We start from the raw sequence: 27,190 nt of genomic DNA, 5'->3' as shown, positions 1-27,190 counted from the left end.
ACCATTCGTCGACTGAGATGTGGCTCAATACAAGTGCAAGGTGAAAGTAGCAAGAGGACCGTGGTTGTGTGCAGGCAACCGGTTCTTCAAGAAAGGAAAGGTTCGTGGCTTGTACCTTTCGTGGCTTGTAGAGGAGAACGAGCAGACCAGTACTAACCGCACGACAGAACTGGTACTCATGTGGGCCACCATCCATATCTCGAGGACGCGCAGCGCCCCTGAGAAACAATATTTGCTGGGCACCAGCCTGCGTGTGCACAACCATCTTGTGGCACAGCTTCAAGCACCTCATTTGGCCTGGACATCAATCAGCTGGTCACAGTAAAAATGCGTATGAGTTCAGCATCTTTTGCGCGACCCAGGTCAAGCATACTGACTAACTTGGAGTGCGACAGTCATCTTGCCCCGGTGACTTTGTAGAAAACAGGAACCGCGGCAGTACAAGAGCGCGACAGGCCGAAACTGCAGCCGGTTCACACTCTCGAGGAGGCGCACCTTGAGTACATGGTGTGCTGGTGTCGAACATGGGCAGCAGTCAGGAGTCTTGTGGGACCTCGACTATCTCAGCCGGTCCAACATCGGCAGACTCGACGTCTGGTCGTACGGGTTCAGATAAACCTGGACTGTTGGAAGTGCCCTTGTCTCGTGAGCTTCACAAGATTCTGAAACATGTGGGTAACACTCAATACCTCCGTACGTTACACTCACGCCATGATCTGTAAAGCGAACCCGCGCCTTCCCTGGACATCGACAAAGACGCTCCGTGAAGTTGGACATCGCCATGATTATGCATTCGGAAATATCATGGGCTCGGGGCAGCTCGTCATAGCACATTTCGACTTGAACGAGCCGAGATTCTGACTTGAACAGTGGAACAGACGAGGCTTTCAGTCATCGATATATGGCGGGTGGACAAGGCAAATCAGTCAGCGTGTCTCAGCAGGAGCAAACAGTGTCACAAATCCCAGCTCTTCGAATGGAAAGCTGGAAGCGAGGAGGCAGAAGAGAAGGGGGAAGGCGCCGCTGCCTAAAAATGGCAGGCAACAGACATTGAGCAAGAATCACCTGTGACAAATCAGAAATGTAGAGGTCAAATCAGAAACAGGGTATTTGTGTAATTGATCCAACTCAAAGTGAAGCAAAGCTCGACGTTCTCGAAGGCCTTGTACAAAAATGCAATAACAACCTCCTGGGGATCCGCATTCTTATTGTCTGCAATAGTCCATCATCGTACACTCATTCTCAATGCTCCAAACCACCAACGCCACCATCAGCCTGAATCCGCGAAATGCCCAGAGACGCCGAGTTGGGAGGATATTTTCGGAGTTTCGAGTTTTGTAGGGCCCTGATGTTGCACCTTCTACTCGGCCTTGCTCTTCTTCTTCTGCTCGACCTTGAGAAGAAGCGCTCTGTTGATGTGAGGAAGAACACCACCGAAGGCGATCGTAGCACGGATCAGAGTATCAAGTTCCTCGTCACCACGGATGGCAAGTTGGAGATGTCTTGGAGTGATACGCTTGACCTTGAGATCCTTGGCGGCATTGCCTGCGAGCTCGAGGACTTCGGCGGTAAGGTATTCGAGGACGGCGGTGACATAGACGGCAGCTGTTTGCGCGTGTTAGGGTTTGCCACTCTGAAAATATGATCGTGTAAATGCATACCTTTAGCACCAACGCGCATCTTGTTCTGAGTGTTGTTCTTGAGGAAACGCTTGACTCGACCGCAAGGGAACTGGTGCAGGACGCGTTAGTATCCTTGTAATGATTCCAAAACAATGCGCAACATGATGCGCGACCAATGCAGACAACAGACTCAGGTATAACCCTCATAGCAGCCTAATCGCCTGTCGCGAATGCGCCAGGTGAGATAAGTTCGAAATGAGAGAAATGATTTGGGTCGCGTCGCCGTCTTTGCAATGTGCATGCATTCACGTAGACACAGGATCGAAATATGGGAGACTCACTTGCAAGCCTGCCTTTGCGCTGTGCGACTTCTGGCTCTTGCTTGTCGAATCTTTCGCGCCAGTGGCCTTTCCACCAATGCTCTTTCCTTTGCCTCCTGCCATTATGTTTTTGTAATGGGTGGGTGATTAGTATGAATTGGTTTGAGTATGAGATGGGAGTTTGATGGGGTTGAAATGGATGGATAGTCGGAGACGCGTCGGATGTCTGATAGAGATAGTTTGGAAAGTAAGTGGGTGGCAGGGGAATGGATGAGAGGGCAGCAACCGCAGATCAGAATGCTCGTGCTTTGACGGGTGGAAAAACATGCGAATGACCGCTAGTCGACTATGGGTTAGCGCAAGCTTGGCATTTTGGGTGAGGTCGCCATCAAGAGTGAATACACACTCAGGCCGACAGACGGCTGCCTAATGTGCCTGAGATCTGAAGTAGGGGAGTCTGTGACGTGTCAGTTGCTCCGTCGTCTCACTGTCAACAGAATGTAAAATTGGAGGGTGTGAGCTGGAGGAATGGAGGTATTGTCGCAGACTGAAATCGGGCACCAAACCAACAAGAGATAGGAGGCCATGTCAGTGCATTGCCGTAGACTCAGCCGATACGTGTGCTTGTAGACATGTCACAGGCACGAACATCACCTTGACAAGCACGCTCTGGTCAGATTGGAACTGGCAAGCTTCGCATTGCTCACCCAAACAATATCACAATAGGGGTGGAAGTGAGGTGAGGAGGGAGCAAAGCAAGATATGGACAGACTTGGCGCTTATGTAATGCTGCTCTTCCTCAAGTAGCAGCTCGCCAGGTAGCAGCTGACAATCCAACGTAAATCAACAGCAGGTTCCTATTTCCTTCGTCGATTTACACTGGACAAGCAGGATATCATTTTACAGATTTGGAATACTGATCCAGCACTTTTCATATTATGCGCAGTCAACTTTCTGACCGCCTAGCGATTAAAACGAGTGTATCTCATACATTCCCCAAATTCCACAAACATAAATCAAGACAAAGATATGGGAGACTGGCTCCTTGACATCAAGTCGAATGCACAGCAGTCAATGAGAACGGAGCATCTGGAGATCCTCTTCCAAACTCCCATGCATGCATACACCCTTGTCTCTTTCCGACCTCGCCGTTCACAAGTATACAAATCAGATCAATCATTCTTCTCGGGCGTTTTCGTGAACAGAATGCTGTAATGCCGCACCATGAATCCTGTCAGTTCGTTACAACAATCTTTTTCCAATCATGCAGTCATGTAGCTGCCCTATGCGTCTAACTTTTTCTTTTTCCAGGGGGGGCGGGAGGGTAGTCGTGTCATTCGTGGATCATTGACTCGTCATTGCTCAGCAAGAGCATCATCAAAAAGGGGGTATAAGGTGGTCTCTTCATTCGGCGATCGCAGAAGCGGCCGCTCTCAGTTCGTCACTGCCACGTCCATTCTGGCGACGGAAGCCAATGGCGTTATTGGCACCAGGGCCGCGTGATTGACGCATGGGATTAGCATTCTGGGATCCATTGTCAGGTCCGATGCTGACAGTCCGCTTGCTACCAATCGGGGCGGTAGCTTGGTAGCCTTGATTATTTTCCCATTCAGCTCCATTTCCAAAAAAGCTTCTTTGGCGTCGTGGGCTTGTCTGGTTTCCGTTGTTGTTGATGGTGAGGTTGGAGAAGCCAGAGATGAGGAATGGCTCATCCCGGTTGACACCTGGGCCTGGGTTAGAGGACGCGGTGGGTGTCACAGTTGGGGTGCCATTAGTACCGGCTGGGTCGTTAAGTGCCTGAAGGCGGGCTCCGTTAGTCTGCAGAGCTGCTGGGAAGCTTGCTGAGGACGGTACAGGGGAAGGGCTCCAGGATCGCAAATCGGCAAACGACTTGGCATTTCGGAGGTTGTTGTCTGCAACGCGACCATAGGCGTTCGCATCGACGTCCAACAATCCCACCGAAGCTTGGCCGCGGAGTGTGTTGAAGACAGGACCTTCATATGGTCTGCCCTCGCTGAAGTCAGCGGTAGAGGATCGTCCGAGAGTCTGGCGCATGCCATCAGGACCAAAGGCTCCTGGCAGTGGAGGACTGATGTTGGTACCGGGGCCAGGCCGGTGAATGTGAACCTGTCGCTGTTCACCACTACCACGCGAGGAGTGCGCCAGACCCATATGATGGGCGAGAGTATGGACAATGCGGCGATGATGCGGTTCCAATGTTGGTGGAAAGATGAGAACTTCACGAGACGTGTCCCGTTTGAAGAGTGTCATGTCGGTGTAGAACTCCAGCGTCTTAGGGTCATTCATGTCAATATCTAACACCGATAGTCAGCGCAGTTTCACACATATGAGATTTAGGAACGCACCGGGTTTACCGCCACGATGTGACAATGGCGATGGCGTGTCCCTGGGAATAGAAGACAATGATAGTTGATTGTGAAGCTGGGTTTGTTGTGGCCCTGGTCGATGTTGTTCCTCCAGTTGGCCCCGACGTTCACGCTTTTCCCGTTCAATGCGCTCCCGCTCTTGAAGTGGAAGCATCTTCTTGTACTCAACCCTCAACTTGCGACCGCTTAGATCCATATGGTTGAGTGCTTGGATGACTTGTTCAGTCTCCTGAGGTGAGGTGAAGTTGGCAAATGCTAGGCCACGGAAGACACCATTATCAAAGTGGTAGTTGAACGCGTACGGAAGTGGTAAATTCATGTCAACCATCAACTGAACAAGCTGCTCTTTCTTCACAGCAAAAGGGATGTTCTTTATGACGATGGCGGTCGGGATCAATTCGTCGTCATCTTCGTGAGGGTCGTTACGGCTTGAAGGTGGTCCGCGTGGGCCGACAATGGTAGGATGTTGTGATTGTTGTTGCATTTGGCCAGGCTGATCATACCAGAGCTTCACGGATTCAGTCAGTATTGGTTGCGCATACATCAGATACAGTCAGAACTTACGTTCGAAATGGCGGCGCGACCTCGACTGGGCTTGACAGTGCGGGAGGGTCCATAGTTGGAGTTCTGAGGCATGCCTCCCATTCCATTGCCGAAAGATTGTGGTGGCCCACCTCCTGAAGCCCAAGTTTGCGCAGCTCCTGGATCATAGGGGAAGTGCACGTTTCCACCACTCGGGTTTTGCATCGGAGCTCCAAAGGCATCCCTCATGTTATCAAAACGCATGGATGGCACGGAGGGTTCGTGGGCGAACATGGGAGGGTTGATGCCTCCGTATCCATCAGACCTTCCTTGACGACCCATTTGAGGGTTCCTAAATGCCCTTGGAGATGTGCCTGACAGATCATCGTAAAAAGCCTCCGAGGCATTCGAGAAAGTTGCCATCATGAGACGCGACTTGTGCAAGGTATGTGCTTCTATTTCACATCCAAATTCGACACTGACCAAACCGGTCTAAGTCAGTCTCCTCAGAGGTCTCGAGTAACCGCCTGCGGAGATGCTTTTCGATGGGCTCACTGTTTTGAGCAGGATAGGGATTGAATCGAGTTGGGTTCGTTGTTGTCAATTTCTCGAGACGTCAAAAAATTCGCGGAGATTAAAGGGCACGTAGGCGCAACAAGATGCAGCAGTCGTATGGAGTCGTTCAAGATGTCTGGACGGACTTGATGGAGGTCGAGTCGTTGCGATATTAGTTGAGAAAGCGAATGCGCTTGTGGTAAGGGGTTCTGATAAACCGATTCGAAGTGACTCGAGTTGAGAGACGACTTGCGCAGGCACAGGAGGTGTGAGAAAATTGAGCAGAGGCGTCTAAAATCGTCTAGTCGGACATATTAAAGGACAGTCAAGGCGAATGAGCCAGTGTGGGGAGTGAGCAGTAATGCAATGATGAGTCGGCGGCTGCAAGCAAATGAAGCATGCAAACCAGCTGTAGTTTTTTGGGATGAGAGGAAAGAAAAGATGAATTCCGAAGTTGTTGGTGGATGATGTTCGGAGCACAAAGAAATTAGGAGAATGAGTGGCTGCGTGGACTCCAAAAGCAGGCTATCTGGGCTAGCATAGTACGTACCGGGCCACAGACTCCAGGCTAACACGACGAAGGACATGGGGGGGATGATTAGAGGTGCAGGTTGACATTGGCAGCCCGGGAAGCAATAAAAAGGCCCCTCCAACGACTTCCGCCCGCTAACCAATTAGCGTGTCTTCTACCCCCTGTTTTCCCTCTCGAAACTCTCCCTCACTCTGGTTTTTGCTTGGTTCACCACCTATCAGCGAGGTGAACATGATCGTTGCAACCATTCCTTGCAACAAAGTCATGCAACTTGACGGCAGCTTCTTGAGGGTGCAGTCGGCTCAGAAAGGACAGCCACAGAAGAACCAAACACTCGACATTCTACCAAGACACGTACGCGCATCGATCTCTCTTGAGACATATCAACGCACCATCAGCCTTTCCAATATCCACCCTCCTTTTTTTCCTCCCACAGCCGAAGCGCAATCAAACTCCTCCATCATCCTCGACTGCTCTCCTTTTCCCCCTGTTGAACATCAATCTACCTCTTTCCGCATGACCTGTACCAAATAACTTACATCCACTGTTCAGGCTGCAGCGATGACGGCCTCTGCCACTAGGTCAGTCTTACCGAGTGCCGCGAAGATCTGGGTTTCATGTTTCCTGCCTAAGAATCCGCCCCAACCCCAGACATGCGTTTTCTGCCAAACTCCTTTTACCGTCAGAGCCTCGTGCCCACATCTTCTTCATCACCATTATCATCCACGATGCCGGTGCTTGCTAGTTCAAAGTTTCATGTATGAGCCCGACTAACCAGATTTGATCTGGGTGCATTTGAGGCCGGATTGATGTGCGAGCTGCTATCCGCCTCAAGTGTTTTCCCATACGGGTTCAGCCTGCTGAAACTCAGATCGATCATCGCTGTTGGGACTGGAATGTCGTGCAGGCATGAGTAGACACAGATCATCTGTTGACAGACGTGCAGCACTGCATCTGTGTAGCCGTGCAATTTTTGTGACGGGCAACCAGATTTTTTGATGTCTCCTATTTTGCAACGACTAGCTCTGCTGTGATGACTTTCCGGGGCCCCCTTAGGCTAACCGAGTGTGATCTGCAGTTGAAGTCTGCGCCATAGTTCGTCGGAAAGTTAGGAGCAGCTCGTCGACAAATCTAGAAGGCTTGTAAGTTAGATTAGAGAAGATCTCATCACAAATGTGATGGTTGACCATCACTCGTAGAAAACCTGCTAGGGATTCACGAATCCCAGGTCACGCAGCCGCCGCAGAACACATAAGAGAGGGCGTCCGCGGACACTTTCGCGGTGTAAATGAGGACAGACGTTCAAGCCACAGGGACAAAGGATTCCTCAGCAATCCGCTTTCACACAGCATGCTATCGTCTGAGGGCCAGTGACAAATTTTGGGACCCTGAGTTCTCTGAAGTACCATAGTACATCTAGTAGTGCTTTGCACAGTCGCTCCACCCAGCTCACATAATTTGGCTGGTCAAGTTTAGGCTAGAGTGAGGCTCTACCGCACCTGCCCACTCTTTTAAGATCCGAAAGTGATGTACGATGAATGCCACACTCATCCACTATCTGAACAACGTTCATCGTTGATTTCAGACCTGCTGTTCATTCGCAATCACAACCACAGAAAGCCACTGAGTTCACGTGCAACTAGCACTGACAACTGCACCCAAGCGAGAGGGAACTCTCCGTCTGGGGCAAGGCTCTCATAAGCCTGGCCATATATTGATAAAAGATTGAGCATACTCGTTGGGTTGAGTGCTCCTATTCTCGGCGGATTCCAGCAACAATATGACAGCTTCGGCGATCTTCGAGAAGCTGGTGCTGCATGCACCGCACATTTCCACGAAGCAATTGATTCCAGCCTTCATTTATGGGACGGCCTGGAAGAAGGAGGCAACTACCGAACTTGTCTACCAAGCTCTCTGCAATGGTTTTACTGCCGTGGACACAGCGGCGCAACCCAAGCATTATCGTGAAGATCTGGTAGCTGCTGGAGTCTCCAAAGCTATCAAGGAAGGAAAAGTCAAACGTTCAGAGATTTACTTACAAACCAAATTTACCAGCGTCCAAGGTCAAGATCCGGACAACATGCCCTACGACAAAACCAGCCCAGTGACAGAACAAGTTAACGCATCAGTGATCTCGTCACTCCAAAACTTCAATTTCGCAGACGTTGTCAAGGATGATGACAACGGAGAACCATATATCGACACTCTTGTTCTGCATTCCCCTATGCGAAATATCGAGGAAACGATGGAGGTATGGCACACGCTCGAGCAATACGTGCCGAACGAGATCAAGAATCTCGGCATATCAAACTGCAACCTGTTCACTCTGATGGATCTCTACGAGCGATCCACGATCAAACCCAGTGTTGTCCAGAACCGCTTTTATCCAAGCACAAAGTTTGATATTGGTGTACGCAAGTTCTGCCAGGAGAAGAATATCATCTACGAGAGCTTCTGGACGCTAAGTGGCAATCCAAACTTGCTCTGGTCGGCCGAGGTTGGCTCTCTAGCACAGCAGATTGGTATCACTCCACAATCAGCTCTTTATGGTTTTGTGCTGGGATTGGGCAATGTCACAATTCTCAACGGCACAAAGAGCCTGAAGCACATGCAGGAAGACTGGGACGCCATACAAAAGGTCAAGAGTCTGGCAGAGTCCCAGCCACAGGAATGGGAGAGTGCTCTCCGGGCTTTCCGGAAACTTATAGGTCAACCAAGGCCATGACCGGCGCAGAATGAAGCAGTACCAAGGCTCTCGACTCAACTGCAACTTATCGGTCGCCTGGAATATCGTTCCGGCAAGATAGGAAGTTGTAGGATGAATAGAGACTATCATGCAGATCGTATTCTCGTGGTTTACCTTGTTTCTGCCATTTCCATTTCAGAAGTGCTGCTCGATTATCACGATTGAATCTATCCTTCTGGGATACTAGCATAGACTGGTCCCATTGTTCGACCCTAGCCCATCTCCGCCGGTTTAATAATCCGACCTTACAGCCCAGCTGTTGGTAATGCCCAGTTTGGATCCGAATTCCAACGGTGGAGCAGGTCTTGGTATTGCGCCTTGACCTATGAACCAGTCGTAAAGTTTTTTGTCATGGCGATGTCATACCTAAAAAGGCTCCGGGACTCCAATTCAAAGCCCAAAGTACAACAAAAGCAAAAGCCTGCGATCAGGCAATTGTCGTACCACTGTTCATCTCAGCCTCGTCTGTACATACACAACCACCCTTGCACACTCACGGATCCTTTGATCAGTGATCTTGTCTCTCAAATAGTCCTTGTCAGTCACCGTCACTCACTGTTCGATATCGACCGCTGTTCCGACACGCACCCATTGGGCCTACCTAACACCACCTACCTTCCGTTCTTGCTGTGCTTGCGCGATAGATTCGACTTGTCCAGCCCTTCACCCTTCACCCGCGATCACTTAGTCGTCGACAATTGTAACAGACCCTCTCCAATCCTTGGCTGATTCTCGGCGACGACAACGAGGGGTACTTGATCCCACGATTCTCAGACCTTCACAAAATTCCGCAAACCCTTCCACCACAACTCTCCCTCGCAGCATCTCCTTGTTCATCCCATAGAGACGCTATCATGGCGTCCCAGGGCGTCTCAAGGAAGCGTCCTGCGCCAGGAGCAGATCCGATTCCCTTCCCTCCTCAGATGCCGAATCCCACACCTGCATACAATGACGGGCTCGGACAAAACCTCTCAAACGATGAATTCTTCCAGTGGGGTCAAACTGGACAGACAGTCCCAGCATACAACGACAACAACTTTGCCTTAAATGCAAACACTTATCCTCACGTCAATGCGCAGCCTTCGACACAACTTACCCGAAGACCCATGACTCAGTTGGCCGCTCCGCTTCGTACTCGGATGAGTGAAGATGGAAGCGCATGGATTGATCCCACAAATGGCGCACAATCCATGGACTCTGCTTGGGAAGATGACATATCCGCTCTGGAGGCGCGCGCCCAGGTTGCAAAGAGAGATTCCCAAGCCAAGAGAAAGCAGATACCCCCATTTGTTCAAAAGCTCAACAGGTAAGGGAGTGATCACAAGCGAGATAAGGACAATTCCACTAACAGTCCATAGTTTTCTGGAAGATGGCAAAAATACCGAACTCATCCGTTGGTCAGACGATGGCAACTCGTTCATTGTCCTTGATGAGGATGAATTTGCGAAAACCCTCATCCCGGAGTTGTTCAAACACAACAACTATGCCTCATTTGTCCGGCAACTCAACATGTACGGTTTTCATAAGAAAGTTGGCCTTTCCGACAACTCCATGCGTGCGAGCGAGAAGAAGCACAAGAGCCCAAGTGAATACTCCAATCCGTACTTCCGCCGAGGTCACCCTGATTTGTTGTGGTTAATACAAAAGCCAAAGAATGTCACTGGAACGGCGTCAAAAAGAAAGGGTAAGGCAGATAACGACCAGCTCGAAGAAGATGCGGATGAATTCGTCGAGGATGTCCCAAGCGCCCCGGACACCCGTGTGCGCGCTCGACCAGGTCAACTCACTCCTGCCAACAACAATTCATCAGCTCTCACACAAGAACAATTCGGTAGAGTGCAACGCGAACTGGCTGCGATTAGGAATCAACAGGCTCAGATCGCTCGCATGATGCAACAAATCAAACGTGAACATGAGCAGCTCTACGGCCAGGCCACGACGTTCCAGGATCAGCACAATCGTCATGAAAACTCCATCAATGCGATCCTGACTTTCCTTGCAACGGTGTACAACCGCAGTCTTCAAGGTCAACACGAGGGCATGCCCAGTATGGCAAGCCTCTTTTCCAACAACGCCATGCCGGTTGATGGAGCTAGCCAGGCCAATGTCGTCGACGTCGGAGACTTTTCTTTCGACGACGTCAATCTCGGCGCCAGTCCGGGTCTAGGGAAGCCATTTAAGAAACAGCAACTCCTACTGACCAACGGAATGGCCCAGCCAGGTCGAGCGACTACCGTTTCACCTCGCTCCAGCGCCGTCAACAGTCCCTATCCTCCTCGCGCTCAGAATCTCCGCAATTCGCACCAAACTGTCCTCACTCCCAGTGTAGAGGAAGCTTTCGATATGGGCGTCAACACTCCGAGTACCACAGTTCCGCCGCAGCCTTCCGCATACAATCAAAACTTCCCTCAACGTGACATGATGTCGGTCATCCAGAATGCCAATGCTCACATCAACCAGAGTGCGTCCCCAACCACGCCAGCACAGGACTTCTCCAATGTCCTCAACAATCTCGAGGCGACCACGGGTAACGGTCCACTAAGTACATCCCAACGTGCGGACGTTCTAAAAATGATCAACGACTCCACTCAGCAGCCCTCGGGCAGCGACAATGCACTCATCAACTCAACTCCGCCTTCTGGTCCAGCCAACTTCCGTCGGCGTCTAGCGAACACGTCGTCCGATCTCGATAACCTGGCCAAGATGCAAGCCGAGCAGGATAAGAGCGTCCAGAACCTCACCTCCCTCCTCCAACCACTCAGTCCGACTGGTTCAATCCCTGGCATTGGCGATGGTCAATCTTTACCGCCACCGCCGCTGGACATTGACGACTTCCTGAACCACGCCGATTACTTTCCCGACATGTCCAGCGACCCCAACGGAAACTACGATTTCGGTAACACCGGTCTAGATTCCAACGGCGCCAATGACTTCGGTTTTGCGGACTACAAAGACGATGACGAGCTGTTTGGCAATCTCCCGGACCCTGCTGCTGCGATGGGCTTTGACGCTGCAGGGGCGGGTGTAGGCGCGGGAAACCCGAAGTTTGAGACGGCGAGTGACTTTGGTGGTGGACACGTCGAGAGCATGCCTAGCAGCACTGTGACCACACCCAAGTCGGCTTCAAGTGGAAAGCAGAGTGAGGGACCGGCTACGCGCAGTAAGGGAAGAAAGATGAGCGCTGTGGACGAAGATGGTGGTCAACAGAAGCGACGACGAGGCTGAGTTGGTCTGAAGCCTTGGTGAAGACTTGGATTCTATGTTTTGAGTTAACGAGTGAATGATTAATACCGATACCATGTGCCAGCTAGATGGCACCTTCTTCAATGAATACTAGAAGATCCCCATTCGCAAAGTCGTCTGGTTTCGTTGTTCCCGTTGTCTTCCAGCGCGCTAACGCGATATTGGTTGGTCGTTGTGCCAGGTGTTCTGTTTGATAGTCGACTGTTTGCCCTAGCCATCGGAGATGAGGCCAACATTAAAGACGGTTCCTGGACCCTCTACAAACACGCTGGCGTTGTTAATCCCGGTACAGCGAGTGCCCCAAGCCCAACGTCAGTACAAACGACTGCTACTAGGCATAGTCGTCTGTCCCTACCACCTTTTTGTTCGCCCAATTCCAACCCATCGTCGACAAGGACTTCCTGGTGGGGTGATCTGTACCAGCGTACTGGACGAAGCGCAGTACATCCTAGCGGACCCCAATTATAACCCTAGGGACTTTAGATAACTATTACGAGTGATACTTAAGGCGCTGTTCTGGGGGATATACGTCGACGCTCTAGAGTATGTTTTTACCAAGGAGATACTCACGTATATAGGTAGTAGCTACCGGTCCGGACGGTCGCTTGGGTCGGGGTGGGAAGAGGGATCCCACTACAACTATCGCCAACACGAACTGCTTCTATTTTCCCGGGAGCATCGGTGGTCTCAATGTCGTTGGAGCAAGAGCGGGGGCCCATCGTGAGTAATGGGAAAGGAGGGAGTAGACTTTGGATTTGGGAGGTCTCCTATGGCTATAACGCCCGGTCTTCGATGGTCAATCAGATGGGTGAGCGTTGGGCGAATGGAGGTCACCTTACCCAATATGATACTTTTATATCTACCTTGGGAACGTTGTCAGGGGTGGTCTTCTGCAGGCCATCAAGCCCGAATGCAGTTGGAATTCTCCACAAGTTCATCTCTAGTCTCTCTTCTTCACCCGCGGGAAACTCAACCATATCCCAACCAACACCACGATCAGTGCCAGTATGACCGGCTGCAAGACCTCTACGCCCTTCTTCGCGGCGATGGCGCCAATGGCAAATGGAAACACCGTCCCTCCAGTCCCACCAATAGCCATAGCGAACCCAATGCCACTGACGTGAATGTGCTTGGGCAGCAGCTTTGCTCCCATCATCACACAACCGGGGAACATGGGCCCGAGAAAGAACCCCAAGAACGCAACAGCCACAGCGGACACGATGAACCGCGGCACAAGCCAGAATATGAGTTGCAGCGCCATGCAGAATGCCAAGTATATCGTGATGCAGAGACGTTCGCCAAAGCGTTCGGTCACAAAACCTAGTGTGGCGCGGCCGAGAGCCATGCCTGCCCAGAATCCTGTGCCTGAGTACCCCGAGGCGGCGCGTGATGCGGAGCGGACGCGTAGCATGAATGTGACGATCCAGCCTCCTAGGCCAACTGTTGCAACATTGGTTAGTGACAGGCACAAGACGTGGTGTAAGAAGGTGAACGTTACCTTCGATGCCCATGTATATGAAGAAAAAGGCGGAACAAATCCAAGTACTTTTCGACTTGAGGGCTTCTCTAGTGCGACCACCCGTAGCGTTGTCTTCGCGTGGATGTTCGATTTGGTACACTTCACCTGTCTTGTGCCAGAATGTGATACTCAGACCGAGGAGTTCGAGGACCGAAACGCCAATCTGTCGTGCATGTTAGGCCAACGATGGTCGAAAGGAGCAGCAAAAGGAGGAGTAGAGATGGGGGAAGGCGGTTCAGTGGAGTCATACCATGACATAGTAGAAATTGTACCAGGGCATGTTGGCACCAACGACCATTGATGTTGCGATTAGGGGTGCGAACAGTGCTCCAATCGAATAGCAGGAGTGCATGACCCCCTGGACGGCGTTGGGGTTGTCCATGACGCCTACCCAGGCGCAGAAACAGGCGTCCTCAAGGCCGTTGCCGAAACCGGAGAGGGCGTTGACGATGACAAGGGCTGGAAAAGGTGGATGTGCGGCGAGAATGGAGTAGGTCACGATGTGGCATATGGGAGCCATGATTGCGATACCACGCTGGCCGAGTTTCATGTGGATGCTGGCGTTAGTGAAAGCTGCGAGGGAGTAGCCGGCGAAGGGCGTCAAGAAAATGAGTGAGATTATGGTGTAATTCAGGGAATAGTATTGTTCGAGCTGCATGATGTTAGTAGGGTGGGCCCGTTGTTCTTCCAAGGTGGACGTACATAGGGAATGAGAGCCTGTCGAGCACGTTAGAATTGGTTTTGATAGAAGGCAAGACAATGCGTACACCAGTAGCAGCATCATTGAGGCCGGCAATGACGAATGACCAGGATGCGAATACAAGGCGTGGTATATTCCCTCTGGGCCTGTTCCAACGCTGAGCGACTGGCTGGGCATTGTCGGGAGGGACAGCAGCAGCGTCCCGGTGGACATTGTCCTCTTCATCGGACAGAGTGCCTTGAGGGATTGACGAGGAACCGACGACGCGACGTGATAGCTCGCGGAGAGACCTCCCGGGCGTTTTGAGGCTGAGTTCGAATGTCTCCGGAGTTGGTGACGCCGCGTTCTCAGGCCGAGATATTGTTAGCGTCTGGGACATAATCGCGATGGACTTGTGGAAGAAATGGAATGAAATTCATCAAACACAAAAAGCGCCCGGCCATGCTATGCAAAGGGAATTACTAAGGGCAAGAGTGATGCTACACCTGCTTTGTCCGTGATCACAGATGTTGGAGGGCAACCAAGATTCAATATCAGAGATGTCGCCAGTTTAAATGTTATTTTAGGCTGATAGCGTCAGGCGGTCCGCTGGCGATCCCCGAACATTGTTTCATTTTATTGACTTCGATGAGTGTCTCCGAAGGGAAACGTTGCTCCAATTCACCAAGCGAAAGAATGGTTGTTCAATAGAGACTTCTCTTATTGATACCCTAACACCTGAGACTAGTTTCTGTACATACCTTGGAGGGACTGCTGTAGGCTGTTGCACACTCGATACACATTTCTTGCAGAATGAAGCCGATTTCTACCGAACACCATGTTCCACCATCGGCACCCTCTTCTCCTTTGCAGCCTTGGTCGACCCAGCAAACACTTGCTTCTCAGCACCAGGTTTGCCACTCTTGGTGGTCGATTCACTCCGAGACATGCCTTTCTCCTTGGTGACCGAGTTCGTAGGCGTGGTCTCATCACCTCTGACCTCGACTGTTTGCGCACTCATGGACTGGTTGGCAGGACTCGCATCCAGCGGGTTACTCCAGTCATTCTCTTTGCCAGATGCTTTTCGAAGCGCCTCGGGATCAGTCGATTTGTTTTCGAAAGATATTGACTGCGAGGCCACTGCATCGTCAGTGCCGGATTGTGAATACTCGTAGGATTGACGGTCGATTTTGTGACGATTCTGTTGAGCTTGCTTCTTGTCTACACTACTTTCAGTTGACTCGAAGGTGCGTTCGGCTTTGGTAGTTTCTGAGGCGTATGAGCGGCTCAGCTGGATCGTGTTTGAATGTATTCTCGTTGATGGTCGGGTGAGGATCCGGCGCGAAGTAACGTGTCTGATCCACTGGGTGCTTGTCATGGGAGCCATTTCGAAGTATGCTGGAGATTGGGTGTCTATGTTTGGCTCACTTGATTTTGCATTCGTGGAATGTCATAAGCAAGAATGAGTAGGTCAAAAGTGAAGAGAGAAAATGAAGCAATGGCTAAGTCGTGGATTCTGCTACAGTAACGTAAAATAACGTCATTGACAGGGGGAAATTCGCTTTTCGGGCATCGATTCCACTATGCCAGGGGTAAAGACCGGAGTCTACCCCGCAAGATCCACTTATCCGCGCCCATGTGAGCGAGCAAATGCAGAGCGGTGATTCCATGGACCGACTCTTGAACAGGGACCTCTCGGTAAAGGACCTCGTAGGCACACGCTATTCGTCCAGGACAGTCGAGAAATGAAACGACTCGATCAGTAACGGGATTAGCAGGTGTAGTGTGTGACAGATGGTGATCCCAGTATTCTGCACTGTATGCCAGGAATGGATATTGGCTACGCCGTGCGACACGCAAAACCTCCAATTGCTGCAAACCTCATGAAATCCATATCCTTCGCTATCTGTGACATAAGTATGACCGTCCGCAAATTCATCTAGATGTAAGTAGTTCAGACAACAGGAAGCGAGAAAGCCATGAGGATCCATGAGAAAGCCGTTTGAAAGGGTCTCAAGGAAGATCTGGGTTGTTTCATGCACCAGCCGCATAGTCTTACTCTGGGCTTCCACGGTCACCAACCCAGCACAGCTGGAGATCATGAGCTCTGGATCGTCAAGGTCGTATGCCTCATCTATCTCTTTCATGTCCGCATCGATCGCCAGGGCATGTTGCACTTCAGCTACGCAAAGTGGCCGAGCGCAGTAAGTGACGCATATCAGGACCCTTCTTGCTAGGTCTTTGTGCTCTTCGGGTTGGCTCTTTATCCTTTGCATGGTGTCCTCATACGCGCGACCCAGAGCATTACCGCCTTCCCTGAATTTCTTGAGCGATTGCATGACATCCTTAGGTTTTGTCTTGTCCATGAGGGCATCACAATGTAGTTTGGCAAGGAGGAACCTAATCGCTGTCAATTAGGATAGTAAAAGACACGACTCACAAATATACATTCCTTGGACGCTTTCACAAATGGCATCTTTGATTTGTGGATGCAGATCGGTCTTCCCTGCAATGCATTCAAACTTTGGTATCATCGCATCACAGAACGTGGCAAGATCATCGTCCGTGGCATGGATGTTGATGCGCTCCAGTTCCTGGAAGTATTCGAGAGCTTCCGGAATCGGACGCGAGGTGGCTAAGATTTGGATTGCAACTGTTGAACTGAGCCTGTCTTGCATTTTGAAAAGCAACGCGAGCACATCTTCCCAAGGCTTGTCCTCAGGCTTACTTGATCCCTGGCATTCGTCCAGAGCATCAATGATGAATGTGACTCTGGAGAACCTAGCAATAAGCTTTCCAAACCTGAAAAGATCTCTTTTTGGTTGGGACGCGCAGTGGAGCTGCCTTTTCTATGCTCCTCGTACAAGCTTTCGACATGATGACCATGTTTCGAGCCCTGCAAGAAGAGTTGCCGTACAAGACTGGACGTTATGGACAAGGTCGACTGCGTTTCATGTCTCTTGAAGCTGCTGTAGAAGTAGGCAACTGCACAAGCATCTTGCTCAGATACACTGTTCTCCAACTTATGAATGATGCTGGAAGCCACGATTGTCTTGCCCGCGCCGGGAATGCCTGAAAGCAACAATCGATTCAGCCCCCCATCACGCCATGCGCGGTATACTGGGTCTGTGAAAATCCACTGTCCTGTGCCTGGGTGCACCTTGCTGAAGAAGTCCGCTTGTTGCTCAGCGTAGGTTCCTGGCGCCAGCCAGTTGGCGATTTCCTGGACATTGGCGTTGTCAAGACTCACTGTCAGCTTCTTTAAGTCGTGTTGTTGTTGTGCACTGCCTGTCCGTCAGTTGCGGCAAATTGGGGACCGTCAAGCCTGATTCCAGGAAGAGTGGCATCGTCTGACAGCTAGCACAGCAACCTCGTAATCTGGAAATGAAGACGATGATGACGACGGCTTCTTGAGCTTCACTCTGATATCTTGATGCCATTGGAGTCGACTGCCAGCTCAATTTGAAGCGCTGATCATCCGACGCTTTTGATAAGAGGTTCGGTAAAGACATTGGAAGGAGATATTTCATTTGAGTCCGACAGGCTTCCAAGGCCAGACTGTGCCACTCTGTCTGGAAACAGGCTTGATGCATAGGTCACTCACCTGCTTAACCGCTGGCGAACAGTATCGAGAAGCTGGATTGCTGAAATGAGGCGAGAACGTAGCCTATCAGCATCTCCGGAGTCCCATCTGAGACGCTTCCACATGCCTTTTGACAGTATCTTTTGAGGCGGGTTAGACAAGTCAAGTTCCGTAAAATGATCAACAGTCAAATTCAGATCTCTCAAGACGTTCTCGCAATTTTTCGAAGCGTCGTGCAGCTTGTCTCTGTCCAAGGGCGCCAGATCGTCATCGTCGACCCGAATCTTGACATCATTGACGATGGTTTGAAGTATTCGTGTCCTTCATAGGTTAGCCAGGCGCTACGAGATGCAGTAAATGACTTTCGTACTCGTTAGCGAGCGCATTGAATTCGGTTGGAGCTCCTTTGAAACGCTTTCTCGTCTCGTCGACCAATTCTGCCACAGCCAGAAAATCGCCTACTCCAAATCCGAAGCTCATGTCGTCGTGATCCGGGTGCAACGTATGGTTGAAAGCCTCTGCTTTTCTCAAAGAACGTTTCTCATGCCTTTATGGTGGAAGTTATGCGAAGAGGGCTGAAAGAGCGAAGAATGAATCTCAAGAGATAGCACTGCCCAAACAAAGCCCGAATGTCTGTCACTTGTACCACGTGAAATGCTCTTCTCGACGTGCAATGAAAAGGCTGCATGATGGGCTGCGAGCGGCACATATCAGCAACGCAGACCAGGGTGTGCAGCAGATGCCGAGTCGAGTTCCAGAAAGTGGCGGAGTTAGGTGAAAGCACATCCAGGACATCATCAGTACACCTTACAAGGGTTGAAGGCATGGGGAGGCATGACACCAAATCACCTAATCCCAGAGTATTGTGTGGCCTTTCGAGTGTCAGGATAACGACGTTACGCGCAGCACTCCCGGTCGGTATCAAGATGCTGTCCGTCCATTCATCATTTTGCGAAAGCTGATGAGGTAACATGAGGCTGTAGCGTCAAGATGTGGCAGCCTAGCATATGGGATCCAAAAAGACTACTCTGAAGTAATATCTGAACTGATAACATAGTTGCGACAGACGCGAAGGTTTCGAAAGGGACGAAGAGAATGAGTACCGGACGATCTTCGGGCAATACTGTGGATAGTCCAGTTGGGCATTGCCAGGCACCGGGTCACTAGCGATTGAGGGCGAGGGCTTCGCTAGGCTGATCAATAGGCTACCAACTACCGGTAGTTATGGTGGGAGTGGCTGGGCATCTCCCTAGGAACTTTCCCCACGCGCCGCAACGGCCGCCTGCGCTATTGGCACGAGAAGTGTCGGTCCTTTTCTTTGTCGCTGACTCCCCGGCCAGACCGCAGATCAACAACACGCATCCAGACAGTCACAACTCAAACAGTCCGTTTGCCCAAAGCGATGTCGAGAGACTTCACCACACTTGGATCCTCATGAGTCCCGTCTCCAACACACACAATGAAGTTCACCTACGCAAAGACGACCATCGTGCTCCTCCCATGCCCTCCCTAGTGAAGCAACGCTTACCCTGGGTGCTGCCCCTCGTCTTTCCCTCGACCTGACAAAGACAACATGACAGATCCTCACCCGGCCTCAGACTCCTCCCACCCTGATTCCGATCCTCATGATGCGCAAGGTGATTTCAGTCACTTTTCTTTTTCACAAGGTCGTTCGAAAGAGTCAGAGGCATGGAGCGACGACCGGTTCTTGTTGACCCCTCCGATACAACCCACGACTGCTGATCCTCTGGGTCAACCCATGTATCAAAATAAAGCTCGAGCTCTCCAAGCAAATCAGCAGGCATTCTCGGACAATGCACAGCTTTCGAGCTCTCCAGAAAGCTCTGCGGCGCTACACCATGATGCGGCCCGCCTCATTAGTGGCCTACATATCAAGACCGATGTTAACGCTCTGCATCGAGTAAATTCTGCTCAGTCAATGGAATCCGAGTCGCGGTTGCGGTCGAGTACATCGGCGTCAAGCCTTCCATACCGAGTGCCCAGTATTCGAGCACAACTGCATTCCGCTGCCGGCTCCGTATCACCGGGCACCACTCTGTCTTCGCCCCAGATTGCTGCCATGCTCGATATCACACCGCTTCCATCTCCGACCACGGGCGCGTTTGAGTTGCTCAGACCGATTTCAAGAACCAGGTCTCGAGGCTCTTCTGTGTCGTCTCTGAGATCTTTCATACTGGAAATGAATCCTCCAGCGTATGCCGCACCGAACTATAACTTGGGCAGTCTCTCACCTACCTCACCTCGCCGTAAGGGCTACCCAGGCCTCAAGTCACCTCCGAGACGGAATTCCGCAGATGACCGAAGACCTTCCGATGAAGAAAGTCACGCTAGAAGTGTAAGCGACTATGTTCCAGAGGCTTTGGCGATGCCAAAACCACGGCACGTTGTGGTCAGTACTGGGACCCCTGCCGAGGTAAACCAAGCGTCATCAAGTATGCACCGCGAAGAATTCATTGGTCCTCGCAGAAGTATAGCAGAGGGTCTTGAACAAGTTAACGTACATCTTCCAGTTGTGCATAAGATGGAAACCACTCACGAGGATGAACCAGCACCCAAACGCCCAAGGCTGGAAGTCTTCCATGCGAAAGGTATCACTTCAGGGGAACCAAGAGCTTATGAAGCAATCAAGACGCTGGGACAGGGAACCTTCAGCAAGGTATATCTGGCAGTACGCTTTATTCATAAGGATCGGAAAGATAGTGTTGATTATCGACAAGACAGCATTAATATGGCTGGCGTCAAGGCCCGATCGCGGAGAATGGTCGCTGTCAAGGTTGTTGAACAAGGTCCAGCCGGCGGAGCAGATGCGGAGAGAATCGAAGTTGGCTTACAGCGAGAGGTGGAGATCTTGAAGGCAATACAACACCCATCTTTGGTCCACCTCAAGGCATTTGGCAAGGACAGAGCTGGTCGAGCACTTCTGGTGATGAACTATTGTCCAGGTGGAGATCTATTCGAGGTTGCCACGAAACACCAGGAAGTTTTGGTGCCAGCGCTTGTACGAAGAATCTTTTCAGAATTGGTTTCAGCTGTGCGGTACCTGCACCAAAAGTATATTGTCCATCGGGATATCAAGTTGGAGAGTACGTCTGCCCTGAAGTTCTGTTGTGCGCATGCTGACAAGTTCAGACATCCTGCTTAACATTCCGGTTCGCGTTCACTCCGATGTTCGTGATTGGCAGACACTAGATCGAGCTGTTATCACGTTGACCGATATGGGTCTCTCACGTCGGATCCCTCAGCCACCTGAAAGTCCACTACTCACGACAAGATGTGGAAGTGAAGATTATGCGGCTCCGGAAATTCTCATGGGTCAACCTTACGATGGACGTCAGACGGACGCATGGGCACTGGGTGTAGTCTTGTATGCATTGATGGAAGGACGTCTACCTTTTGATCCATTACCTGGAGCAAGAGGAGATCCAGCCACACTTCGAGCACGAACGCCGCACCGAATTGCTCGATGCGAATGGGCATGGGTCAAGTATGGAGATGAAGATGGGGAATGGGACCCGGAAAAGGGTCATGGCTACGAAGGCGCTCCAGCATGCGTGGATGGACTGTTGAAGCGCAACACACGACGAAAACCACTTAGCGACATCCGTGAAATGCCCTGGGTCAAGGATGGGATTCGAGTGGACGGTGGTCTTCGATGGGTGGAAGAGGAATTGTAACAACACCAAAAAAAGGAGATGATTCTTGTGATTCTCAATGGGAACAATCAATGTTTGAGTACAGGCATAGACTGGGGTGACTGGGATAACTATAGAAGAAGCCTAGTTGGGTAGGATGACTCGATGCATTCCTCGAGGAAGTACTCCATACTCCATACTCGATGTATCAAATATGCTTCTGCCGGAGTCATGTTGGACTCCCCGAATGCATCCCTATTGTCTATGTCTTGATTGGCTGCACGATCCCTCGGTCTCAATTGTTCACCTCGCCCGCATATTTTTTGCGGGTGTTGGAGAAACTTCGCCTGCGTCGGAGCAACTGCATCGACCTTTTTCTTACAAACGTGAACCGGGTTAGATAGAAGCTTGCGTCGAAGCTTGGAGTCGTGGAGGACAGTGACTCATCGTCTTGTTTATTTGCACTGGCTTTGCGCGAGTCTGTACACAAAGTCGCGCCCGCTGCTGTCGACTTTTCAGTACCAGCACAGCACATAGCACACAATGAAGGCTTCGGCGTCTCTCAGAAGTCTACGCCTGAGGCAGGCAAAGGCACCTTTGCTCAGCCGGAACATGTACGCTGACATTCCGTGGCTCGAGAGCGTAGATACTGACCCCGTCACAGTCGTTCTTTTTCATCCTCGCCACGCAGTTTCGACGAATCCTCGGAACAAAATGGACTCAACAAAGTCTCAAGAACAATCACACAGCCCAAATCTCAGGGCGCATCACAGGCCATGCTGTACGCCACAGGATTGAGCGAGACCGATCTGAACAAGGCGCAGGTCGGTATATCATCCGTTTGGTACTCGGGCAATCCATGCAACATGCACTTGATGGATCTGTCCAACATCGTGAAAAAGGGTGTATCCGACTCGGGACTGGCGCCCATGCAGTTTAACACCATTGGCGTATCTGACGGCATATCGATGGGCACAACGGGCATGAGATACAGTTTACAATCAAGAGAAATCATCGCCGACTCGATAGAGACAGTGATGAACGGACAATGGTACGATGCCAACATCTCCATACCAGGTTGCGACAAGAACATGCCGGGTGTGATCATGGCCATGGGTCGCGTAAACAGACCCTCGATCATGGTGTACGGAGGCTCAATAGCCCCCGGGTGTGCCAGAACCCAGAACAATGCGGACATCGACATCGTCTCCGCCTTTCAGGCCTACGGCCAATTCATCACGGGCGAAATCGACGAGGAGCAACGCTTCGACATCATTCGCCACGCGTGTCCCGGCTCAGGCGCCTGCGGCGGCATGTACACCGCCAACACAATGGCATCGGCGATCGAGACCTTGGGTATGACGCTCCCAGGCAGCTCATCGAATCCAGCCGTATCCAAAGCCAAACAACTCGAGTGTCTGGCCGCTGGTGGTGCGATCAAGAATGCTCTCAACCTCGACCTCCGCCCCCGCGACATCATGACACGCGAAGCCTTCGAGGACGCCATGGTCGTAGTCATGATTACCGGAGGCTCCACCAACGCGGTGTTGCATCTCATCGCCATGGCCGACGCCGCCGGCGTCAAACTCACTATCGACGACTTCCAGCGCGTCAGCGACAAGACGCCATTCCTCTCCGACCTCAAACCATCAGGGAAATACGTGTTCAACGACCTCCACAACATAGGCGGTATCCCCACACTCCTCAAGTTTTTGATCAAAGAAGGCGTCGTCAAGGGCGAGGGTATGACAATCACAGGTCAAACACTCAAGAAGAACGTCGAATCTGCGCCAGATTTCCCGTCCGATCAAACGATCATCAAGCCGTTCTCCAATCCGATCAAGGAGACTGGACACATCCAGATTCTACGCGGCAGTCTCGCGCCAGGAGGCAGCGTGGGCAAGATCACAGGTAAAGAAGGTCTACGATTCGTAGGCAAAGCCAAAGTCTACGACGCGGAAGATTTGTTCATCGAAGCTCTCGAGCGAGGCGAGATCAAGAAGGGCGAGAAAACGGTGGTGGTGATCCGGTACGAAGGACCCAAGGGTGGGCCCGGTATGCCTGAGATGTTGAAACCCAGTTCCGCGATCATGGGCGCGGGTCTGGGTAAAGACGTCGCGTTGATCACTGATGGGCGATTCAGCGGTGGTTCGCACGGGTTCTTGATCGGGCATATCGTGCCGGAAGCCATGGAGGGTGGACCGATTGGTTTGGTGAGGGATGGTGACGAGATTGTCATTGATGCGGAGACGAGGAAGTTGGATGTCAGTGTTGATGAGGCGACGCTTCAGCAACGAAGGGAGGAGTGGCTGAAGAATAAGCCTAGTCCTAGGTATACGAGGGGTGTGCTGGCGAAGTATGCTAAGCTTGTGAGTGATGCGAGTCAGGGATGTATTACGGATAAGGAGGAGTAGCCTTGAGGAAACTTTTGAAAAGGGCCGTGTTACCATACCACCTTGCATACTCTGGATGGGATTGTACCAAGGCGCGACGGATATAGGGTCTCGTGTTCGGCATATACTACATTAGGAGAGGCTTCACGAGCAGCTATTTTGGAGTCATGAGGATCGTCCGATGAGGAAGGTGAGGACTGACGAATGAGGTTTACCCCTTGCCTTTAGTCATGCCTGATTCATGTCCGCTACATAAGAACCTCCGGATATGTGCCGCTGATGTATTTACTGTAGCACGTTTCAGGCCTGTACTCGGAGTTGCAGCGCTCTTGAGCAGGGCAATCCTGGCTCCGGCTACATGTGGATAGATATGGATACATAGAAGAACACATCCATCTTGTCCGGCCTGAGATATCTCCAGAATTCCTTGGTAATAATGCAGTCAGCATGTACGGATCTTACATGCATAGTATACCTATACCTGACATGCGGAGAAGGAGATGTGCGTACACCATGCTCAAAGGAAATGCAAGAAGTTGGTTGTATGTGGTTCATCCAGGTCTTGTTTGCAGCCTGTGCCACATGTCTATGATGCTATCTTTGCGCCTCATCATGGCTCATGATACCTTCCCTATTGAGTGATGATACAAGTGAATATGCTTCTCAAACCCTCAACCCATGCTGCCATCTCGTGATATCTGGCTCTTGGCCCTAAGGTTGAAGGTTCCCAGCGATGCTCTCTAGTAATGACATAAAGCGGAGAAAGGCGGAGAAGACCATCCCGAAGGATTGTCGTACTGAAGAGACGTGAATAGACTCATCAGACCGTTTTTCAACCTCAAGCAGCTGGACCATCCAGCTTAACTTTGCCCTTTATGCTTTCCCACTTGGGCGTGAACGCTAGCAAGAATGTGACGCACGCACAAGCAATGGCAATAGCGAACGGCACTCGGAGACCTTCCATGTAGGCGGAGAGGATGCCTGGAAGCTCGGCGGCTGAAAAGACATTTCTCAGATCCGTCGCACCAGTCGCAACGACCAATGACGGACTAACGCCAGGAACTTTGTTGGGGATCTCCTTGAGCATTTTGTTGGTAAAGCCAGCTTGTCCGGCGCTGATGAAAATGGCTCCTCCAATCGTCTGGAAGAAGAGAATGATGGCTGAGACTGAACTGAGGTCGGAAGGCTTGACGATGGCTTGCACCACAATGACGGGTATTTGGAAGATAAGACCGACACCAATACCTGCACTACGATATGAAGTCAGTGAAAGCACTTGGAAGAACGAGGAGCTGAATAACTTACAGCGCCTGATAACCTATCCATTTGGAATGACCGCTGTCAATTTCCAGGGTGAAGAGGAGTCCGCAACCCACGGCGGCAATGGCAGAGCCGACTGCCATGGGTGGGATGTACTCTCCCCAGAAAGTGAGAAGACCGCCAGAAGCGATCGTCAACAAGGATGCACCAAAGACAAGAGGCAGGTTGTCGATACCGGATTTGGCCGCCGAAATGCCACGAGTTGCTTGAAAGTAAATGGGAAGATAGTAGAGAAGAAGAAAGAAGATGCCGGCGACGAAAAAGATGTAAGCTGACATGGCGGCAATTGTCCGGTCCTTGAGAAGTCGACCCTGGAGCAAAGCGCGGTCGCCTTGAATGTATTCGATAACCACAAAAGTGATGACCAAGAGTCCGAACAGGACCAGGCATGCAATGACGGACCCATCAGACCATGACTTGGTGGCACCACCCCATTGCATTGCGAGGAGATAGCAGACACACGCTGCCATGATGGTGAAAGTGCCGGGAAAGTCCATCTGCAAGAATTTCTCCCTCAACGTTGCTGCTTGTGGCCTGGCACCTTTGGGAGTGCGGAAGAACAGGAAGATGAGGCCACCAGCAACGCCGCCAATGGGAAGGTTGATGTAGAAGCACCATCGCCATGTGAGATGGTCGGTGAAAACGCCGCCCAGCAGGGGACCAATGATTGAAGCGATACCGAATGTTGCGCCGAGAGCACCGGTGAGTGCAGGACGTCTTGCTGGTGGCGCGGAGAAAGCGATGATTGTATAACCGCCTGAAGCAATGCCTGCACCACCCATGCCAGCCACAGCTCTGCCGACGATAAGAGTGGTTGAGTCTTTGGCCACCGCACAGATCAACGAGCCAATCTCGAAAATGACGATACTGCACAAGTAGGAGATCTTTAGAGGGAAGTACTTGTAGAGTTTACCCCACGTGGCCTGGAAAGAGCCGATCGTGAGGAAGAAAGCACTACCGTACCAACCGATATCGTCGACAGAGTGGAACTGGTCCGTGATTCGGGGAATGGCAGTGGCGACAATGGTCATATCAAGAGCGACAAGGAAGATACTGGCCATCAAAGCAATGACAATCATGAGCAGGGGGAATGCTGCTGGATAGTCGGCAGTATCAATGCGGGAGATTTCGCGGCCCATGTCTTCATCTTTCTCGTTTTCAATCGGGACGGTTTGGGCTGAGTCTTGTCGATCGAGATCGACCTCTTGTTCGTGTTTCTCATAATTGTTGTCAACGGTAGGTTGAATGGGTTTGGATAGGTCGGTGATGGAGGTAGCCGCCGAGGTTTCGTGGGATTTGACGTCCGCCATCTTGAGGGAAAGAACAACTGTGTAAGAGGGTACGTTCTGGGTAAGATTCACGAAGAAAGGAATACACGTTAGTAGACGACCTTCCGGAGATAGATATACATTCGACCATGGAAGGCCTGGCAGGAGTCATTCATGCTGGAGATAAGTGGAAATAACGTTATGGACACGCATTGACGCAAAAAAAGATCACAGTACCTGAAACTCTCCGTTAACACTGGACGAACTCGTCCGGTAGGGTCGGTCAACTGCTGCATGCGGAAAGGGCTGACGGCCAGTGAATCATAGGGGGATCGTATCATGGTTGACACTGAAGTCGAATACGTCGCTTGAGCATGTGGAGATAAGGCTGAAGCAGTCCAGCGGCCAGGAGTGGACGAGCTAAATCCGGTTGAGGCTCCCATCCGGCATCCGAGCGAGGTGGTGACTCTAAGTTGGTCTGTGTAAACGTGTAAACGAGCCTTTGGAACCGCCAGACTGGCTCATGCCCTGTTCCAGGGTTGCCATTCGTGTTGTTGAAGGCCATTTTCCGCCCTCGGCCGACAGCAAGGGGTGTGGACTTTCGCCAAGTAGCTTTGGTATGTCGATGTCGTGATGCCAGGTAAACAAGAAGTTCAGGCAGCCCATTGAGTCGTATAGGCTTTCGCAGATCCCCGCTAGATGACCAGGATGGGCCATGTGCAACCCTACAGATTGGAGGAAAAGCACGAATATGGGAGTCCTGATATCGTACTGTGTTGGGAAGTGGGATGGATGACAAAGTCCATCTCGGAAAAAAGAGAAAATGATTCCGGTGGGATTTTCCACCA

At 51.2% G+C, this 27,190-nt stretch overlaps 9 protein-coding genes across 9 annotated transcripts; 4 read left to right on the top strand and 5 right to left on the bottom strand.

Moving 5' to 3' along the window:
* Positions 1 to 1,360: 1,360 nt before the first annotated feature.
* EDD37DRAFT_567368 (histone-fold-containing protein) lies at positions 1,361 to 1,734 on the bottom strand (the record flags this gene model as incomplete). The annotated part of the gene is made up of 2 exons (XM_062814148.1): positions 1,361 to 1,605; positions 1,662 to 1,734. Coding segments are annotated over 2 exons (318 nt in total), but the record flags the coding sequence as incomplete, so codon positions are not given.
* Positions 1,735 to 3,346: 1,612 nt separating this feature from the next.
* Positions 3,347 to 5,274, bottom strand: EDD37DRAFT_611294 (uncharacterized protein; the record flags this gene model as incomplete). Its single annotated transcript, XM_062815280.1, has 3 exons — positions 3,347 to 4,257; positions 4,309 to 4,837; positions 4,894 to 5,274. 3 exons carry the CDS (start codon positions 5,272 to 5,274, stop codon positions 3,347 to 3,349), a joined length of 1,821 nt encoding a protein of 606 aa, XP_062667669.1.
* A 2,258-nt stretch (positions 5,275 to 7,532) lies between these two features.
* EDD37DRAFT_495386 (NADP-dependent oxidoreductase domain-containing protein) lies at positions 7,533 to 8,894 on the top strand. Its single transcript, XM_062813389.1, has one exon. The coding sequence runs from the start codon at positions 7,719 to 7,721 to the stop codon at positions 8,661 to 8,663; it is 945 nt and encodes a 314-aa protein (XP_062667668.1). The 5' UTR covers positions 7,533 to 7,718; the 3' UTR covers positions 8,664 to 8,894.
* Positions 8,895 to 9,062: 168 nt separating this feature from the next.
* On the top strand, positions 9,063 to 12,040 carry EDD37DRAFT_636189 (heat shock transcription factor). Its single transcript, XM_062816966.1, has 2 exons — positions 9,063 to 9,990; positions 10,043 to 12,040. Exons 1-2 carry the CDS (start codon positions 9,539 to 9,541, stop codon positions 11,907 to 11,909), a joined length of 2,319 nt encoding a protein of 772 aa, XP_062667667.1. The 5' UTR covers positions 9,063 to 9,538; the 3' UTR covers positions 11,910 to 12,040.
* An 827-nt stretch (positions 12,041 to 12,867) lies between these two features.
* EDD37DRAFT_611291 (MFS transporter) lies at positions 12,868 to 14,525 on the bottom strand (the record flags this gene model as incomplete). The annotated part of the gene is made up of 5 exons (XM_062815279.1): positions 12,868 to 13,367; positions 13,426 to 13,609; positions 13,697 to 14,098; positions 14,149 to 14,163; positions 14,214 to 14,525. 5 exons carry the CDS (start codon positions 14,523 to 14,525, stop codon positions 12,868 to 12,870), a joined length of 1,413 nt encoding a protein of 470 aa, XP_062667666.1.
* Positions 14,526 to 14,951: 426 nt separating this feature from the next.
* On the bottom strand, positions 14,952 to 18,188 carry EDD37DRAFT_611290 (uncharacterized protein; the record flags this gene model as incomplete). The annotated part of the gene is made up of 8 exons (XM_062815278.1): positions 14,952 to 15,523; positions 15,736 to 15,941; positions 15,989 to 16,532; positions 16,566 to 16,895; positions 16,928 to 17,348; positions 17,376 to 17,409; positions 17,730 to 18,029; positions 18,079 to 18,188. The coding sequence occupies 8 exons, from the start codon at positions 18,186 to 18,188 to the stop codon at positions 14,952 to 14,954; spliced, it is 2,517 nt and encodes an 838-aa protein (XP_062667665.1).
* An 851-nt stretch (positions 18,189 to 19,039) lies between these two features.
* Positions 19,040 to 21,589, top strand: EDD37DRAFT_636179 (protein-serine/threonine kinase). The gene is made up of 2 exons (XM_062816965.1): positions 19,040 to 20,812; positions 20,859 to 21,589. The coding sequence occupies exons 1-2, from the start codon at positions 19,282 to 19,284 to the stop codon at positions 21,401 to 21,403; spliced, it is 2,076 nt and encodes a 691-aa protein (XP_062667664.1). The 5' UTR covers positions 19,040 to 19,281; the 3' UTR covers positions 21,404 to 21,589.
* An 88-nt stretch (positions 21,590 to 21,677) lies between these two features.
* EDD37DRAFT_636178 (mitochondrial dihydroxy-acid dehydratase) lies at positions 21,678 to 24,215 on the top strand. Its single transcript, XM_062816964.1, has 2 exons — positions 21,678 to 21,975; positions 22,026 to 24,215. The coding sequence occupies exons 1-2, from the start codon at positions 21,905 to 21,907 to the stop codon at positions 23,773 to 23,775; spliced, it is 1,821 nt and encodes a 606-aa protein (XP_062667663.1). The 5' UTR covers positions 21,678 to 21,904; the 3' UTR covers positions 23,776 to 24,215.
* Positions 24,216 to 24,494: 279 nt separating this feature from the next.
* EDD37DRAFT_495282 (DNA repair protein RAD50) lies at positions 24,495 to 26,597 on the bottom strand. Its single transcript, XM_062813388.1, has 2 exons — positions 25,060 to 26,597; positions 24,495 to 25,004 (listed from the first exon to the last, which is right to left on the bottom strand). The coding sequence occupies exons 1-2, from the start codon at positions 26,382 to 26,384 to the stop codon at positions 24,593 to 24,595; spliced, it is 1,737 nt and encodes a 578-aa protein (XP_062667662.1). The 5' UTR covers positions 26,385 to 26,597; the 3' UTR covers positions 24,495 to 24,592.
* Between the last annotated feature and the right edge of the window lie 593 nt (positions 26,598 to 27,190).

Source organism: Exophiala viscosa (genome assembly GCF_022695815.1).
Source record: "Exophiala viscosa unplaced genomic scaffold EDD37scaffold_9, whole genome shotgun sequence".
NCBI lineage: Eukaryota > Fungi > Ascomycota > Eurotiomycetes > Chaetothyriales > Herpotrichiellaceae > Exophiala > Exophiala viscosa.
Note: the sequence above shows the minus strand (reverse complement) of the source record. Positions and strands in the feature narration are given on the sequence as shown.

Coding starts and splice junctions, on each gene's coding strand:
- EDD37DRAFT_495386 (XM_062813389.1), top strand. CDS start 7,719: ATGACAGCTTCGGCGATCTTCGAGAAGCTGGTGCTGCATGCACCGCAC.
- EDD37DRAFT_636189 (XM_062816966.1), top strand. CDS start 9,539: ATGGCGTCCCAGGGCGTCTCAAGGAAGCGTCCTGCGCCAGGAGCAGAT. Junction 9,991..10,042: donor TTTGTTCAAAAGCTCAACAG/GTAAGGGAGTGA, acceptor AACAGTCCATAG/TTTTCTGGAAGATGGCAAAA.
- EDD37DRAFT_636179 (XM_062816965.1), top strand. CDS start 19,282: ATGACAGATCCTCACCCGGCCTCAGACTCCTCCCACCCTGATTCCGAT. Junction 20,813..20,858: donor TCGGGATATCAAGTTGGAGA/GTACGTCTGCCC, acceptor TGACAAGTTCAG/ACATCCTGCTTAACATTCCG.
- EDD37DRAFT_636178 (XM_062816964.1), top strand. CDS start 21,905: ATGAAGGCTTCGGCGTCTCTCAGAAGTCTACGCCTGAGGCAGGCAAAG. Junction 21,976..22,025: donor CCTTTGCTCAGCCGGAACAT/GTACGCTGACAT, acceptor ACCCCGTCACAG/TCGTTCTTTTTCATCCTCGC.
- EDD37DRAFT_495282 (XM_062813388.1), bottom strand. CDS start 26,384: ATGGCGGACGTCAAATCCCACGAAACCTCGGCGGCTACCTCCATCACC. Junction 25,005..25,059: donor TGGATAGGTTATCAGGCGCT/GTAAGTTATTCA, acceptor TTCATATCGTAG/TGCAGGTATTGGTGTCGGTC.